At 34.0% G+C, this 16980-nt stretch overlaps 1 protein-coding gene across 5 annotated transcripts in view; it reads left to right on the top strand.

The window, feature by feature from the left end:
- The window catches only part of EXOC6 (exocyst complex component 6), a 181812-nt gene that overhangs the window by 101652 nt on the left and 63180 nt on the right, over positions 1-16980 (top strand). For all 5 annotated transcript variants that reach the window (XM_074373946.1, XM_074373947.1, XM_074373949.1 and 2 more), the window contains exon 18: positions 12420-12599. In XM_074373946.1, the coding sequence (XP_074230047.1) occupies positions 12420-12599 (180 nt within the window). The remainder of the gene's footprint in view (positions 1-12419; positions 12600-16980) is intronic.

Genomic DNA, 16980 nt, shown 5'->3' with positions numbered 1-16980 from the left:
GATAAAGTAGACAACATGCAAGAACAGATGAATAGTGTAAGCAGAGAAATGGAGAATTTAAGAAAGAATCAAAAAGAAGTGCTAGAGATCAAAAACACTGTAACAGAAATGAAGAATACCTTTGATGGACCCATTAGTAGATTGGACATGGCTGAGAAAAGACTCTGAGTTTGGGGATCTGTTGATAGAAACTTCCAAAACAGAAAAGCAAAGGAAAAAAACACTGGAAAAACTGAACAGAATATCCAGGAACTGTGGGGCAACTACAAAAGATGGAACATACGTACAGTGGGAATATTAGAAGGAGTAAAAAGAAAGGAAGAGAAGCAATATTTGATCCAATAATGGTAGAATTTCCCCAAATTAATGTCGCACAAGAAACCATGCATTAAAAAACTTAGAGAACACCAAGCAGGATAAATGCCAAAATAATTACACCTAGGCATACCATATTCAAACTGCACAAAATTAAAGATAAAAAGTCCTTAAAGAAGCAAGAGGAAAAAACTTATGTAGAGTAGCAAAGATAAGAGTTACATCTAACTTCTCTTCATAAACCATGCAAGCAAGAAAAGAATGGACTAAAATATTTAGTGTTAATAGAAAAACACTCACCAAACTAGAACTTTTTTGTATCCTATGAAATTATCCTTCAAAAGTGAAGGAGAAATGAAGACTTTCTCAGATAAATAAAAATTAAGGAAATTTGTTGCTAGTAGACCAGCCTTGTAAGAAATGTTAAAATAATTTTTTCAGAGATAGAGAAAATAATATAGGTCAGAAACTTGGACCTACATAAAGAAAGGAAGAACATCAAAGGAGGTATAAGTGAAGGTAAAATTCTTAATTGATCTGATAGATGATGGTTTGTTCAAATGAATAATAGCAACCATGTATTCAGTTATATATGCTTATATCTATATATGTGTATACACACACATATATATATATATATATACACACACACATACTTATGTTTGTTTATATGAATGGCTACAATGACACACGGATAGGGAGGGAGGAATTAGAATTATTTTGTTATTGTAAGGTACTCACACTACCCATGAAATGATACAGTGTTATTGGAAAGTGAACTTGGAATAATTGTGAATGTATATTGGAAATTCTAGGGCAACCACTAAAAAAAGCAAAAAAAAAAAAAAAAAGTATAACGAATATGCTAAGAAAGGAGAGAAAATGGAATCATACAAATGCCCAATATCACAAAAGGCAGGAAAAGAATGGAACACAAAAGTAGAAATAAAGAACAAATGCACCAAATAGAGAACAGTAACAAATATGGTAGATATTTATCCAGCTATCAATAGTTACTTTAAACATCTCTGGTCTAAAAAAACCAAAGAAGGACAGAGATTGTCAGAGTGGATCAATAAAACAAGACTCAACTATATGTTGTTTGCAAAATCTACTTTAAATATAAAGACATATATAGATTAAAAATAATGGATGGAGAATGATATACCATTTAACACTAATCAAAAAGGTGGCAGTAGCCATATTAATTTCAAACAGGGCAGACTTTAGAGCAAAGAAAGTTATCAGGGATAAAGAGGGCTATTACATAATGATAAAAGGGTCAGTTTGTCAAGATGACATAATAATTCTTAATGTACATATGCCTGACATTAGAGGGTCAAATTATATGAAGCAAAAGCTGATAAAACTTCAAGGAGAAATAGATGAGTCCACCGTTAAAGTTAGAGACTTCAACATTACTCTTATCAGAAATGGTCAGATCCAACAGACAGAAAATCAGTTAAGGACATAGCTGAACTCAACAATACCATCAATCAACTGGATATAATCGACGTTTGTAGAGTACTTATCCGACAACAACAGAGTATACATTCTTCTCAAGCTACTGTGGAACATTCACCAAGGTAGACCACATCTAGGGGCATGAAACACACCGTAACAAAGTTAAAAGAATAGAAATCATACAATATCTGCTATTAGACCAGCAGTATAATTAAACAAGATATCAATAACAGAAAGATAACTGGAAAATCCTGAATACTTGGAGATTAAACATCACACTTCTAAATCATATGTGGATCAAGAAAGAAAAGGATAAAAAGGAATCTTATGAACAACTCTGTGCTCACAAATTCGACAACCTAGACTAAACGAACCAATTCTTTGAAAGACACAATCTGCCAAAACTCACACAAGAAGAAAATAGACAACCTGAATAGGCCTGTATCAATGAAAGAAATTGAATCAATAATTAATAGCCTTCTAAAACAAAGCACCAGGCCCAGATGTGTTTACTGGTGAACTCTACCAAACTTTTAAGGAAGAAATTATACCAGTTCTGTAGGCTGTCTTTCATATGGAAGCAGAGACAGTATTTTTAAATTCATTCTATGAGGCCAGCATTACCCTAACACCAAAACCAGACAAAGACATTACAAGAAGACTATACATCAATATCTCTCATGAACATAGATGCAAAAATCCTCAACAAAATAGTATCAGAATGAATCTTAACAATTTATAAAAGGAATTCTACATCATGACAAAGTGGGATTTATCAGCAGTATGCAAGGCTTGTTCGTCATTCAAAAACCAGTTAATATAATCCATCACATCAATAGGCTGAAGAAGAAAAATCACGTGGTTATATCACTAGATACAGAAAAAGCATTTGACAAAATTCAACACCCATTTTTGATAAAAACTCTTAGTAAACTGGTAATAGAGGAGATCTTTCTTGATAAAGAATATCTACAAAAAACCCTATAGTTAACATCATACTTAATGGTGAGAAACTTGAAGCTTTCCCACTAATCAGGAGGATAATTTAGACACTGTATGATACTATAACAGTGGATATATGTCATTATCCATTTGTCCAAGCCCATAGAATGTACAGCACCAAGAGTGAACCTTAATGTAAACTGTGGCCTTTGAATAATAAATGTGCCAATGTAGGTTCATCTATGGTAACAAATGTGCATCACTGGTGGGACATTTTGATAGTGATGGAGACTGTGGGAGATGTGTGCGCAGGAGATATATAGGAAATCACTGTACCAATCCCTCAATTTTACTATGAACCAAAAACTGCTCTAAGAAAAGTTCTACTTAAATTGGAAAAAAAGTGAACTCACTCATGGAATTATGAGATCAAGAAATAAAACACTGGATTAGTAGCATTGTAGAAGCCTCCCTCATCCAACTTCCCAGTCATTATCTCTACTTCCTCTCAGTACTGATTTTTAATAGCACTGATTAATTTTGTCTGTTTTGGGGGCTCTGTTTGTATGGGTCATACATAGTGCATCTTTTTGTGTGTCTGACCTCTTTCACTCAATGTGATTTTTTTTAATATTTCATTTCTGTTGCATGTAGCTGTAGTTTATTTTCAGTTCAGTATAGTATTCCATCATAGAATTTACTGCAACTTATTTTCAGCTACGCAAAGACTTTTGTTTTGCTTCCTTCCTGATTACTGACTTCAAATGTGACCTCTGAATAACCAAGGTGTTATTGTATGAGTAAAACAAAATTCATATTTATTTGATTTTTAGTAGTAAAGATATAAATTCATAAACTGGTAAAATCATACTTTAAAAACTAGTAAGGTATTAGGAAGTTTTAAAATTTCTCATTTAAATTATAATTGTTATATTATTTTACATATATACAGTTGATTTATTTCTGCTTTGCCAAAACATTTGAACTATTACTTCTTGACTGATTAATCGCGTTTCAACTTCTGATTACTTGTATGCTTTGTATATAGTCTTATGTTATTGGTGGAGTGTTCCATTGTACAACTTGTTTTATTTGCGCAACTTGTCATTTTTAAAAGGCATATAACATTTATTTCTTTTGTCATTCATTATCTTTGAGAGAGTGCTACATCAAGCAGTTTCACTCTTGTAGCCGATTTAATACGTTTAAATGACATAAAATCCTAAACAGTAGATCAGGGGAAAAAAGCCAAAGCTTAAATGTTTATTGAATAAATAATTCATTTTATTATATTAGAAAAGTACTAGAAAAATAAAGAATGGGGATGCTACTTTGCCAAAAACATAAATTAAGCTAACAGGGAAAAAAAGCATTTTCAGTTCTATAAACAGAGGAGAAAGATCAGCAATATTTATGGACTACCTCAACCCCATTGATACATGAATGTGCTCAACTTTCTGTTTTTCCAGAAAGTTATCATCAGTTATAATTTATAAAATTATAATTATAATTTATAATCAGTTACTTATAGCAAGTACCTCTTATAAAGGTGTGGAAAGCAGAAATAGAATGGAGAAGGAAATGGTGGAGAGTACTTTAAAAAGTTGTTTGTATCAGATGATGTTCAAACCTGATTACGAACAACCTAGATTACCTAAGAAGCAGCAGATGCTACTCCAAAGCCCCTAGCCACTCTTAAACACTTCCGAGATATAGAAGCCCTTGAAAACTGGAAAGGAAAAAATGTACCACCTACCTTTTTAAAAGAAAAAGGAGGTAATCTGAGGATTAGAAAATGATTTAATTTCTAATGATTAACAGTAATCCCAGATAATCTGGAGGCTGGATTCTGAATTTTTCTAGACTCTGATTCCAGCTCAAAGCCTATATTGCCCATTCTGGCTTATCATTAGAAGTGGATTAGCTTAGCAAGTGGCTCTGTGGTGGATTTCAGTTTTTCTAGGACTGGCTACTTTTAAGGAGCCAGAAATGAAATACTTTGTCCTGTTTGAAGTAAGGTTTTGATTGTGTCCCAAAGAACATTTCTGTGACAAATCAGCAATTGCTTGGAAGTTTCCATCTAAACTGAAAGTTTTGGACTGGGAGAATATATTAAATGGTGTTTATTGAGCAAAAATATATTTCTGTTGTACTGTGCTAGTTGCTCCGGAGAGGATGTGGCATGGTTTTTAACTACTAGGATTTTTTTTAATCTAAAAGGGCAGATAACTACAAAGAAATAACCACAGTGCATAACAAATAGGTAAATTTGGTTGTGTATATGTGTTTGATCTGGTTTTGTAGCATTTTGAATTCAAATACCTTTAGATGAGATTTGTGCTCTGTCAGCATCCTGCCTGCCACAATCACCATGCCAGCCAAACTCATTTATATTCCCTGCCTGAACCCTAAAGGCATTTAGGTGTTGCATCAATTTGGAGCCTGGGTAGCACTGCAGTTAGCAGAGATGAGGGAAGGGAAGAACTGATATAAAGCCATTTACAGAAGGTAGAAAGCTCAAGATGAGAAAATTCAGAGATTGTTGAAATGCTGTAGCCCAGTAGAAGGAATCTAAAATCTTATTTATTTATTTATTTATTTATTTATTTATTTATTTATTTATTCATTCATTCATTCATTCATTCATTCATTCATTTATTCATTTATTTAGTGTTAATAAGTATGCATATTTTGTTTAAAAATGGTATTTGGTTTACATGTATTTTGAATGTTTCTTCTGGGGGGAAATTTAATTTTTTCTAGAAGCAGTTGGTACCAGGTTCCTTAAATTTCTGCCTTCAGCTTCCTTTTCTTTCATCTATGTGATACTTTAACTTTTATTATCTAACTCTAGTTTACCTTAAGAAGTGCTTTGGATTTGCCCCCATGGAAGTTATTTAGATATAATTAACTGAATCCTACAGTAATCTGTATCTCTTAATGGAACATTTAGTATATTATTTGTGACCTGTTGACTTTAGAACTATGAGATTATACATCCCTAAATTATACTCCAGGTTGACTGTGTTCTTTTATGAAGAAAAATCTTTTAAGGAGTTTTCTAGAACTTTATAAAAACTTTAGGTCTTCTAATTAATATAAACTTCCCTTGACTTTTTACATTTGACTTCTTAGTTCATTGTGGAGAAGATCTTGAGCTTTGTTTAATCCAGAGTGTTACTGATCAAGTGGTAATATACAGTTTGCATGTATGCAAGGCACCACGCATATCCTAAAACCTACAAATTTTTGTTTGAATCACAGTAATATAGGGTAATTAAAAAAACCTGTTGAAAAGTAGCCATTTCACTAAATTAAGCTGAAGCATAAGCAAGCAAATTATTTTTCTTTTTAATTTGATTTTAGGTGCCAAATATAAGAATATAACAACTTCCCTTAATTGTCACAATGGTACCTAAAATACTTAAATAAAAAAAATCATGATTTCTTAAATTGGCTCTTCTTTCTGCCTATTTGATTTTTTAAGTGGCACCACCATTTTTCTTGCCTCCTTTTTTGGAAATGTGGAGTTATCTTAGATGTATTTCTTTTTAGCTCCTGCTATATCCCTTCCCCCATCATAACTAATAATTAGGTTTCTATGTTTAGTCTTATCTACTCATTTCCTTCTGTCTATAGTATCATTAGTGACATTGGCTAATGAATTGGGATCTGTATGCTACTTAACATTTAGAAATTTCTCAGTCAAGATCATAGGTCACTGAAGCATTATTTCTTGAATTAGAGCAGGAAGAAATTAGCTAGGGAGGACACTTTCACTTTGACAACTCCAACTTCATCTCCTGCTTAGGTTTTTAAAGCTCAGAAAAATGTCATAGAAGTGTTCCCCTTGCTCCAGATGAGTAATATTAAATGTGACCTTTTCTTTCCCTAGAATGTTCAATAAAATGTTTCAAGCTACTTGTATTAATCAAGGCTACTAAAAGAATATTGACAACTGATAGAAAAACCAACTAATCCTATCTTAAACAATAAAGGGAGATTATTGGCCAGTGTGGCTGGGAAGTCCTAGAATAGGGCAGATTCCATGTAAGGCAGAGTCAGCTGCTCAGGAAGTGTTTCAAGGACCCCAAGTCCCTCCATCTTTTAACTCTGCTTTATGCAATTTTTGCCTCATTTTCACACATGGTGGCCCAGAAGCTGTAGTCTTTCTACTCTGGTAGCAAAATAATTACGAGGTCACAGTTCCAAACTTTATATCCTCATGCTCTGTCATCTAAAGGAAGAGAGATTGTATCCCCCAACTAGTTGCTGTGGAATTCCCTAGTGGATGATTATTGCTAATTGACTTGAACTCATCAGGATCCATCCTTGGAGCTAGATATGGGCTCAGTCCTATCCAGACCAGATAGAGCTGTGAATTGGGGCAGAGTGATTTTCCAAAATATATTTGGGGACTATTCCCAGAAGGGGGAATAGATGATAGACAGTAAGTCATAGATGTTTACTAAAATGTTTAGCTGTATTACTACTTATCTTTTATACAAAACATACATGCATATGGTCTGTGAGGTCTAGCATGGAGTTTGTGCATATGTCTGTTTAAAAAATTTCCTCAGGTGATTCTGTTGCATCCTGTGGTTTAGAACCACTGATAGTATGGTATCATTTAATTCCTGTACATTGAAACAGAAAATAGTTCTGAAGTTATGTGAGATACATTTCTGCCTCCAGATGGCACTGTTTCTTTAACAAGCAAAGGAAAAACTAATTGTTTTACTTATAAGTTGAATCTTTTAAAATTTAATTTAGGAGTTAGTTGATATGTTCCTGATTTTCCAGTCAGGTTATAAGGGTTGAAAGTATTTTGGTTTCAGCTGTAGTATAACTCTCTAGGAAGTCCAAACTAATTTTCTTAACAGCCTTTAAATTACAATTAGTGATCTTTTTCAGAAATGTTTTACCAAATAATTTAGTGTATCCTTGTATTTAAATAGAGGAAAAGTTATAATGAATTTTTTTTCTGTGTTTCTTTCCTTGCTCCTATTTCTTTAAAAATGAAATACAGTGAGTCAGTTCGTGCACATGTTTTCTAATGATTATATTTGTCTGGATTATCAAGTAAGCAGAATCCTTAGTCCTTAGCAAAGTCCTTTCAAATGTTGACTTTAAAACACGTTCCTGCCTAGAACTGCTGTCTGAAATTTTTCCTTAATACAGCACAGCCACCGACTCCCTTAGATTTCTTTGTTTACTATTATAGCCTGTGGAAAGTATTAATAAACTTCTAAAAATATAAAATACCCCTCCCCCAAATTTCATTTAAATGTGTCTTAACCTGGATAGTTTATGGGAAAAGTGGAACCTGTTCTTGATATCACCTCAGAAAAGTAGGTCAATCAAAAAATTTCTAAATAGTAACAGCAAAAAATAATAAATAACTTTTTGTTTTTTCCCTTTATTTTTCCTTAGTTCTTTTTTCAGAAAATTAGTGGGGTTTGAATCACTTTATCCAGAAAGCATATAATTATAATGGCTTTATTTGACTATAATGTGAATGGCTTCATCATCATCATTTTTATAATTTTTCTTCCTTCAGATAAATACAGTGTTTGTTTTCTCTCATGACTTCAAAATGTTTAGGTTTTTGGTACCGCTCCCCTTCTCAAATTTTGAGTTTTAATTGGCCCATATTGCTTTTTAAACATCCAGGAAAATGTGAGATAACATCTTTATTTTATTTTAATAAAATTCTACATAGTAAAAAGGGGAATTAAGTATAACATTGATTTTAAAGGTGGATTTACATTAGGGTTTTAAAAGAATAGCCATTTCTTTTTTAAATCTAAAATTTCACACAGTAGTTTTTGCTCTGTGAGTTTTGAAGGAGAGGAGTCTCTTGCTAATGGTTTTTAAAATTTTATTAGGTATCTCGATCCCTTCCTGCCTGCATTAGAGGCATCTCCAAAAAGCAAGAGAAATCACATGGAGCAGTCTGAGCACAGCAGATAGGGAATGTAGTAGAGAACAGGAACAGTCAGACACCAAATTTTCTTTGCCTTGTGATAGAACAAGTTGGTTGAGCATTATGGGATGCTTACACAGTTCTGAGCTGTAAGACTCCCTTATCCAACTCCTTTCTAGAATTGCAGAGATTCAGTGAAGGTAGTGAGACATGAAATTGAGGGAGCTGATGATGGACACTCAGGCAAATGCAAAGTGGTAATAATAAACACTTTTAGATTGCTTTGGAAAATCAGCGTATAAGCGGAATCGTCGATGTGTGTTATGGTCTAGTTCCGCAGGCCATAACCATTTGCTGTCTTGGGTATCTACCCATAATGCTGTTAAGGAGGTTAGAGAGATTTATTACTGCCATGGCTAATTACTGCACTTTAAATAAGACCCCCTCCCTTTCCATTTTCACTACTGTCTCATGTTTTAAAAAATGATTCTGTGAATGTTTAATACCCAGTTGTTTTCTCCCTTACATACAAAGAACCACAGTAAATTAAGTTAACGGGCAATTTGAATAGCTTAAGATTCTATATATTAATTGTCTCCATACTGTTCACTTAGTAAACATTTATTGAGCATAACTAAATACCCAAATAGTGTACCCAGTAGGTACAAGGAAACTATTTTTGAGTACCTACTGGGTACCAAGTACAGCTAGGTGCTTTAGTGGTAGGAACTTGTGTAATGCTCAGAACAGCCCTCTGACAGGGTGATGATGATTCTGTTTTCATAGATTTAAAAAAAACTAGGATTTACCAAAGTTGACTAATTCACTCAGTATGAATGATAAATGAAATAGTGGCCATCAAACCGCTTACCATTTTCTCAAACCCCTGGCCCATATTCTTTATGGTCATTTCTCCATTATTCATTATTAGCAAGATGGTGATTTTTTTTTTAATGACCACAAATTTCTTGACACTTCCTATCATTGAGAAGTGGGGATCTTTGCCCCCTCCTGTGGAATCTGGGCAGGCTTGTGACTGCTTTAATCAATAGACTACAGTGAAAACAATGTTGTGAGACTCTGAGGCTAGGACATAAAAGGCAATGTCATTTCCACTTTAGTCCAAGCAAGGAACACACATGCTTGGAGGCCTGAGCTGCCACGTAAGAAGTCCAGGTACCCTGTAGCCACCATACTGTGAGGAAGACAAGCCACATGGAGAGGCTGCTTATCCCAGGTTCCAGACATATGAGTGAAGAAACCTCCAGATAATTTGGATCCCCACGTGTTGAGTCCCATCCTCAGCCTTCAAGTTGTCCCAGCTTAGATGCCGGATATAGTGGAGCAAAATCATCCCCACTGTTCCTTGTCTGTATTCCTAACACATAGAACCTGTGAGGATAATAAAATGCTTGTTATGTTAAGCCACTAAAATTTGGGGGGTAGTTTGTTACTCGGCAGTAGTAAGTGGAACAGCAAGTGACATAAACCTTTCCAGCCCACATGATCTCTCCTGTTTTGCTACACTTTTACTCCTCATGTAATCATTACTAATTTGTTAATATTTACTTATTCTGTGATTACTTTATCTTTGTACTTTTCTATCCCAGCTAGGTTATAAACTTCTTCAAGACAGCAGTGACTTTAAAAAAATTTTTTAATAAGTTCTTGTCTGCTATCAGCTCTGTTATAAGCACTGTTCTGGGTGCCAGGGATTCATCAGTGAACAGAAACAGGAGCAAACTTCCTGTCTTAATGGAGCTTACATTTTAGTGGATGTTTTGTACCTATATGCTCGAATGCCAAATTTATAGTGGCTGATACAATGTTACTGATAAACTCCTCAATCTTAAGATTTTTCTGAGGAGATTTGCATCGCATTAGAAATTTTAACAGATACTAATAACTTAAGTTGCTATAGTTTATTTTGAGTCAGCTCTCATTTTGTTACTGCCATATTTAATACTTATTAAAATTATAGTGAAAAAAATTATAGTGAATAACATTACCTTATCTTAAATTCCTTTGTTTGAAGTAGTGTTTATTTTCCTCTGTAGTTGAGGAGAGACCCTGGTTAAAGTTTTTGTTGTCTGTATCAAATTTGTGTTAGACCTCTGAATAGGGAGAGAAGAAAAATCTTTATTGGAATTCCTTTGTAGTAAGGCAAGCATGCAGATGGAAAGATGTCTACTAGTGGTTGGTTTTCTTCAGCCCAACGTGGCAGTGAGTAGTAAGTGGTTAGACATTGTGAAAATTAGAGAGGGGTCCAAAAAAGCATTGAAATGTAAAAATGGTACATTTTCATTGTTCATGTTGACCTTCTGTTACACTGTTCTTTCCAAAATTTCTTAAGGCACAAAACCAAAATACCAAAGTAAGTGTTCCTGATTATATTTTTTAAAGTTACAGCTCATATGACATCCCTTCTTCAAAGCTTTTTATCAAATAAGTAATAATTATTTCCTCCTTTGCTTACTCAGAATTCTTTGTTTTAAACCTCTAATATACCACTAATCATGTTTTGTAATATTGTATATCTCCCTGTATTGTGAGATCCTTAAGGTGAGAGATATTTCAGTCTTTATACTGCTCTTATTCATAGCTATGAAATGAATGATACATTAGATTAAGTTGTATTCAAATATAGTATGTGACTCATAATGATGAGTGATACTTAGGTCTCTTCTTAGTCAAGTTAAGAATCTAAACAAGTATTAGTTTTACCAGAAATACTGCATTGCTGTCACCACTGTCCCCAACCACCATCAAATTAAATCTACTGGCCAGGGTGGCAAGTTGTCCACCCTCCTTAAGGTGATACAAAACATTCCAGGGGCTTTTACAGTCCAAAACCTGAGAGAAAGGCAGAGATTGCTGTAGTTTTAATCTTCGAAATACTTCTGTCCAAGTTGTGTGATCCTTTAAAGGAAAGGCACAGGCATGAAGATCTTTTGCCTCAGTTGCAAAGGACACAGTGCCTAGTCTTCAGTACCCCAGTGTCCCTCATGCTGTTCTGTCAGAGTATTGCTGTCTGAGTGGATGAGAACCCACAACTATTATTTCTTCTTTTTCTAGTTTCTTAAGATGGAAATTTAGGTTATTGGTGTGAGATCTTTTTTTTTTTAATATAGGCGTATATTGCTATAAATTTCTGCCTAAGCTCTTTTTTCATTGTATCCTATTTAATGGATGCAACTTTATTTAATGAATTTAATATTGTGTTTTTATTTTTATCTCAAAGTATTTTTTGATTTTCATCATGATTTCTTCTTTGACTCATTGGTTATTTATTGGAGTTTATTGTTTAATTTCCATATATTTGTGAATTTTCCAGTGTCTTTCTTTTATTAATTTTTAATTCCATCCCGTTGTAGTCAGAAAACTTTAATTTACTTCAATTTCAGTCCTTTAAAGGCTTGTTTTATGGCCCTAACATATGCTGTATTCTGGATAGTATCCTGTGTTCACTTCAGAATAATGCATGGTCTTCTGATTTGAGCTATAAGAACAATTCAGAATTTATAACTAATAGGTTATACTACTAGATAAAGACAAAAAAGATGATAGTGAAGTTGGGGGAAAAAAGTAGTATCTAGTCAAATAAATAGTGTACTTCCAGCCAAAAATCCAGCAGTTTTCTTGGACTTTGAATGAATGTTTAAAATATTAAACCAAAAAAAAAAAAAAAGCCCAAAATTTAGAATTTTAAGAAAACTTGTTTTACCTGCTTCCATAACTGTTTCTTATTTTTTGTTATGTTGTCCCCTGTTAGGACGCCCGACATGCAGCAGAAGGGGAAATATATACCAAACTTAATCAGAAAATTGATGAGTTTGTGCAGCTTGCTGATTATGACTGGACAATGTCTGAGCCAGATGGAAAAGCTAGTGGTTATTTAATGGATCTTATTAATTTTTTGAGAAGCATCTTTCAAGTGTTTACTCATTTGCCTGTAAGTATAAAAAAGTTTCAAAAAATTTTTATAATTTTGTTACTAAAGTGTAATTTAGAATTCAGTTTTAGTTGGAGGCGTATTTGTTTAAACGAACTTCCTAGCTTGAATGTTTCCTTTTCTATTTTTATAAGTCAATTTGTGAAGAATCTTAACTTAGCCATTTTTTATTGAGTTAAAATTGGTATATAACATTATATAAATTTCAGGTATACAACATTATAGATCGGTATTTGTACACACTACAGTGACTACCACCATAAGTCTAGTTACCATCCCCATTCACCCACTTTACCCTCCCCCCAATCCCTACCCCTCTGGTAACCACCAGTTTATTCTCTGTATCTATGACTTTGTTTTGTTTTGTTTCGTTTGATTTCACTTAGCATAATAACCTCATGGTCCATCCATGTTGTCACAAAAGGCAAGATTTTCTTCTTTTTTTATGACTGCATAGCATTCTGTTAACATATATTTGTTACATTTTCTTTATCTGTTCATTTGTTGATAGATACTTAAGTTGTTTTCATATCTTGGCAATTGTAAATAATGCTTCAGTGATCATAGGGGTGCATGTGTTTTCAAATTAGTGTTTTCCTTTTTCTTTAAATAAATATCCAGAAGTGAAACAGCTGGATCATGTGGCAATTCTGTTCTTAATTGTTTGAGGAATCTCCATACTGTCTTCCATAGGGGCTGCACTAATTTACATTCTCACCAACAGCATATGAGGGTTCCTATTTCTCCATATTTTCTCCAATACTTATTATTTCTGGTTGTTTTGATGATAGCCATTCTAACAGATGTGAGGTGATATCTCATTGAGGTTTTGATTTGCATTTTCCTGGTAATTTGTGATGTTGAACCTCTTTTCATGTGCCTGTTGGCCATCTGTATGTCTTCTTTGGAATAATGTCTCTTCAAATCTTCTGCCCAGTTTTTAATTGGGTTGTTTGGTTTTTTTGTTATTGAGTTGTGTGAGTTCTTTATATATCTCGGATATTAACCTCTTATTGGATATATGATTTGCAAATATCTTCTTCCATTCAGTAAGTTCCTTTTTCATTTTGGTGATGATTTCCTTAACTGTGCAGGAGCTTTTTATTTTAATGTAGTCCCATTTGTTTATTTTTGCTTTTGTTTCTCTTGCCTTTGGAGTCAGATCTAAAGAAACATGGCTAAAGACCAATGTCAAGGAGGTTAACACCTATATTTTCTTATAGAAATTTTATGGTTTCAGGTCTTACATTCAAGTCTTTAATGCATTTTGAGTTAATTTTTGTGTATGGTATAATATAGTGGTCTATTTTCATTCTTCTGCATGTGGCTGTCTAGTTTTCTCAACACTGTTGCTTGAAGAGACTGTTCTTTCCCCATTGTATATTCTTGGCTTTTTTGTTGTAAATTAGTTGTCCATGTATGTGTGGGTTTATTTCTGGGCTCTCTATTCTGTTCCATTGATCTGTGTATCTTTTTATACCAATACCATGTTTTGATCACTGTAGCTTTGTAGTATAGTTTGAAATCAAGGATCATGATACCCCTTTAGTCAATTGTTTGAAGTTCTAATATGTTTTGCTTTTTAACCAAGGTAACTACAACTCTCTTCCCAACAAAGCCAAAACAAACCCTGAAATTGACAGAGTAGGCTTAAATAGACATAAACTCCAATAAGAGTAGTTCTCATGAAAGTCAGTATAATCGATAGCTTTTCCTGTTATTAGATAGTATTGGATATTTTTAGGCCAGAGATTAGAAGTAAAATAGGAGCATTGTTCTCTCCTAATATATAGTCATAGTACATCTACATCTTGAATAATCTGTTGATGAACATTAAAAGGAAAAGATATAACAGGGACATTTGAGTGTGAACAGGCTGAAACACTGGATTCTTCAGATGAGGAGTGCAGAGACCAAAGAGATTATGGTGGGATGCACATTCTCTTATTAAGGATATTCAGAAGTAATGTAACTACTGTTAAAATGTGAACAGAATAGTTTTGTACAAATAAAACAGGGAGAAATTTTATTGACCTTTTTAATCTTGTGATAAGATATAGCTGAACACAAAAATATTTACTCTGGAGCCTACCCAACTGCCCCCAACCATTTCCTTTGTTTAAAATGAAAAAAAAAAAAGTTATTCTCCTTATCCTTTACTCTTTCCCCATCAAAGAGCCAATTAGAATAGTTGAAGGAAGGTGTTGCTAAAAATAAATAGAAGAATATTTATTTAAAAAGAAAGAAAGAAAAAATAAAGACATGCATGTGTGCACACATGTACACAGATACGCACATCATGTTTCCATCACGTTTCTGTGTTGCAGTATCTGGTTCAGTGGTTGACATGGGATAATGGGTAGGAATTCTGTATGTAAAATTCCTGGGGTAGGATTAAGAGAGGTTGTGTGCTAGAAGTGTTTGGGGTAAATGCCTCACTTCAGGAGGCTGACATCTAGAGGGAAATCCTGCTTTCTCATAGGACATACTCTGCTGACCTTGAGAGTGACAGACTCTTGGGACTTGTCTGATCTATTATGAAATTTTGTATAGTTTTAGGTTAGTCTCTCTGTGCCATTTTGGATTGTATGTCATCTACCATGGGCTTTTCTGCAAAGAAAATACATAGACTTATAAATTCAACAATAAATACAGGACATGACCAAATAAGAAGAAAATTATAGTTCACAGCTAGGAAAAGAAAAAATGGTCCTAACAACAGTATATTCTTATTCGAGGGATGAATTAAAACGTATAATTTCCAAGCAAAAATAGTAAATTATTGACCATGGTAAATTTTAGCACGAGTTGGTAATTATATTACAGCTTAGTGTATTAATTCTCTGAAATCCTGAAATTGAATAAAATATTCAATTAGATTGTGTTCTTTCAAGCGAAGAACAGAGGTAATGTTATATTTTAAATATATTATTTTTCTAAACAACATATGGCATTATATAAGTTACCATTTTTATTTAAATGTTTTAAGCTGAAAATGATTCCTTATTTTCAGGTTACCTTTGGACCCAAATAGAAAGAGGAGCCAGTTTTGGACTCCTTCAGACTTAAAAAAAGCTTCAGAAGATACTTACTTATCAAAGTCAGTCCCAAGTCAGTCAGCTTCAGTAGAGCTAACTATCCATTTATAGACATGAGGAATTACATAAGGGGCTAATTTTGGCTTCATGCCCCCTTGTTAGATTTGACAGTGTAAATAAACAATGCCATGAGTTAGAGTCAGTGGGAGCTGTGAAACTAAGGGCCTCTCTTGCAAATAGTGCAAATAGTGGCCAGTATTGCAAATGATTGGACAGAGAAGTAGATTCTGTGGCATAAAGATGACTTTCTCGACCCCGACCCTAACCTAAGACAGAACACTTGTAGTTTAAAAACTCCATTCTTAGATTTATTGCATATTAATTTTTTGTCAGTCCCTACTATTGTTGCAAAATAATATTTTCTCCATCAAAGATAGTCATGATGTGTAGTTGCTAACCACATTGCCCAGTAAAAGTTCCAGTGATTCTAGAAATGTTACAATCCACCTGATAATATTTTGTTCTCTGCTCACAGGGTATGAGAACAGTAGAAGTTAGTGGATAATAATGGTTTTGATGGAGCCCAGAGAAGGAACTTCATTGTTTTCTCTTTTCTGCTACACTGGTAGCAGTAGAAAGCTGCAGGATTTGGAAGATCACCATTAATGTCCACTTTAAATACCTCCTTTCTCTAGAGTTGGATGAGTGATAGAATTGATTACTTCCCTCACCTGTTTTTCTTAAGAGTCAGCCAGTGCAAGCCTATGCAGGGGATGGAAAAGTAAAGAGCTTCTTTGCTTCCGTGTTAAATTACCTACTCATCTGCATTTCCCTGTGCTGTAGCAGAGAAGCCAGGCTCTCCACTGGCCATAGGAATTAACAGCAAGCTAAATAGATATTTATAATAATGACAGTTATTTCCCCATTAACCAAAATGTGAAGGTGCCCTGCTTCAAGGGAACTTGCCATTTTATGACTCAGGGCTAAACCCATTTATCTGTTATTGTTCTTGGGGGCCAGGGTGCTGAAGGTAGGAGAGCACAGGATGGCTTTAGAGCTATGTTTGAACCTTAGATTTTTAATTTCCTGGCTCTGGGATCCTGGCAAGTTGCTCAACCTCTCTGAGCCCCTTACCTTTTGCAAAATGGGCAAAATCCATTTTTGGATAAGACTGTCAGAGGATGAATTAATTCCTGTGTAAAGTAGTTGACTGGCAGGGTGCTTGGCATGAAGTAGGTACTACTAATAAATGTTAGTTCTGTCTTTTCTTCTCCCTTCTTCCTCTATTATTGTTTTAAGGACCTTTATAATATTAGTTTTATTTTAATGTCTTTTTACTTTTT

The sequence above is a fragment of the Camelus bactrianus genome, chromosome 11 (genome assembly GCF_048773025.1).
Source record: "Camelus bactrianus isolate YW-2024 breed Bactrian camel chromosome 11, ASM4877302v1, whole genome shotgun sequence".
In the NCBI taxonomy this organism is placed as follows: domain Eukaryota; kingdom Metazoa; phylum Chordata; class Mammalia; order Artiodactyla; family Camelidae; genus Camelus; species Camelus bactrianus.
The sequence above is the reverse complement of the archived record's forward strand: the minus strand, read 5'-3'. Positions and strand labels throughout refer to the sequence as shown.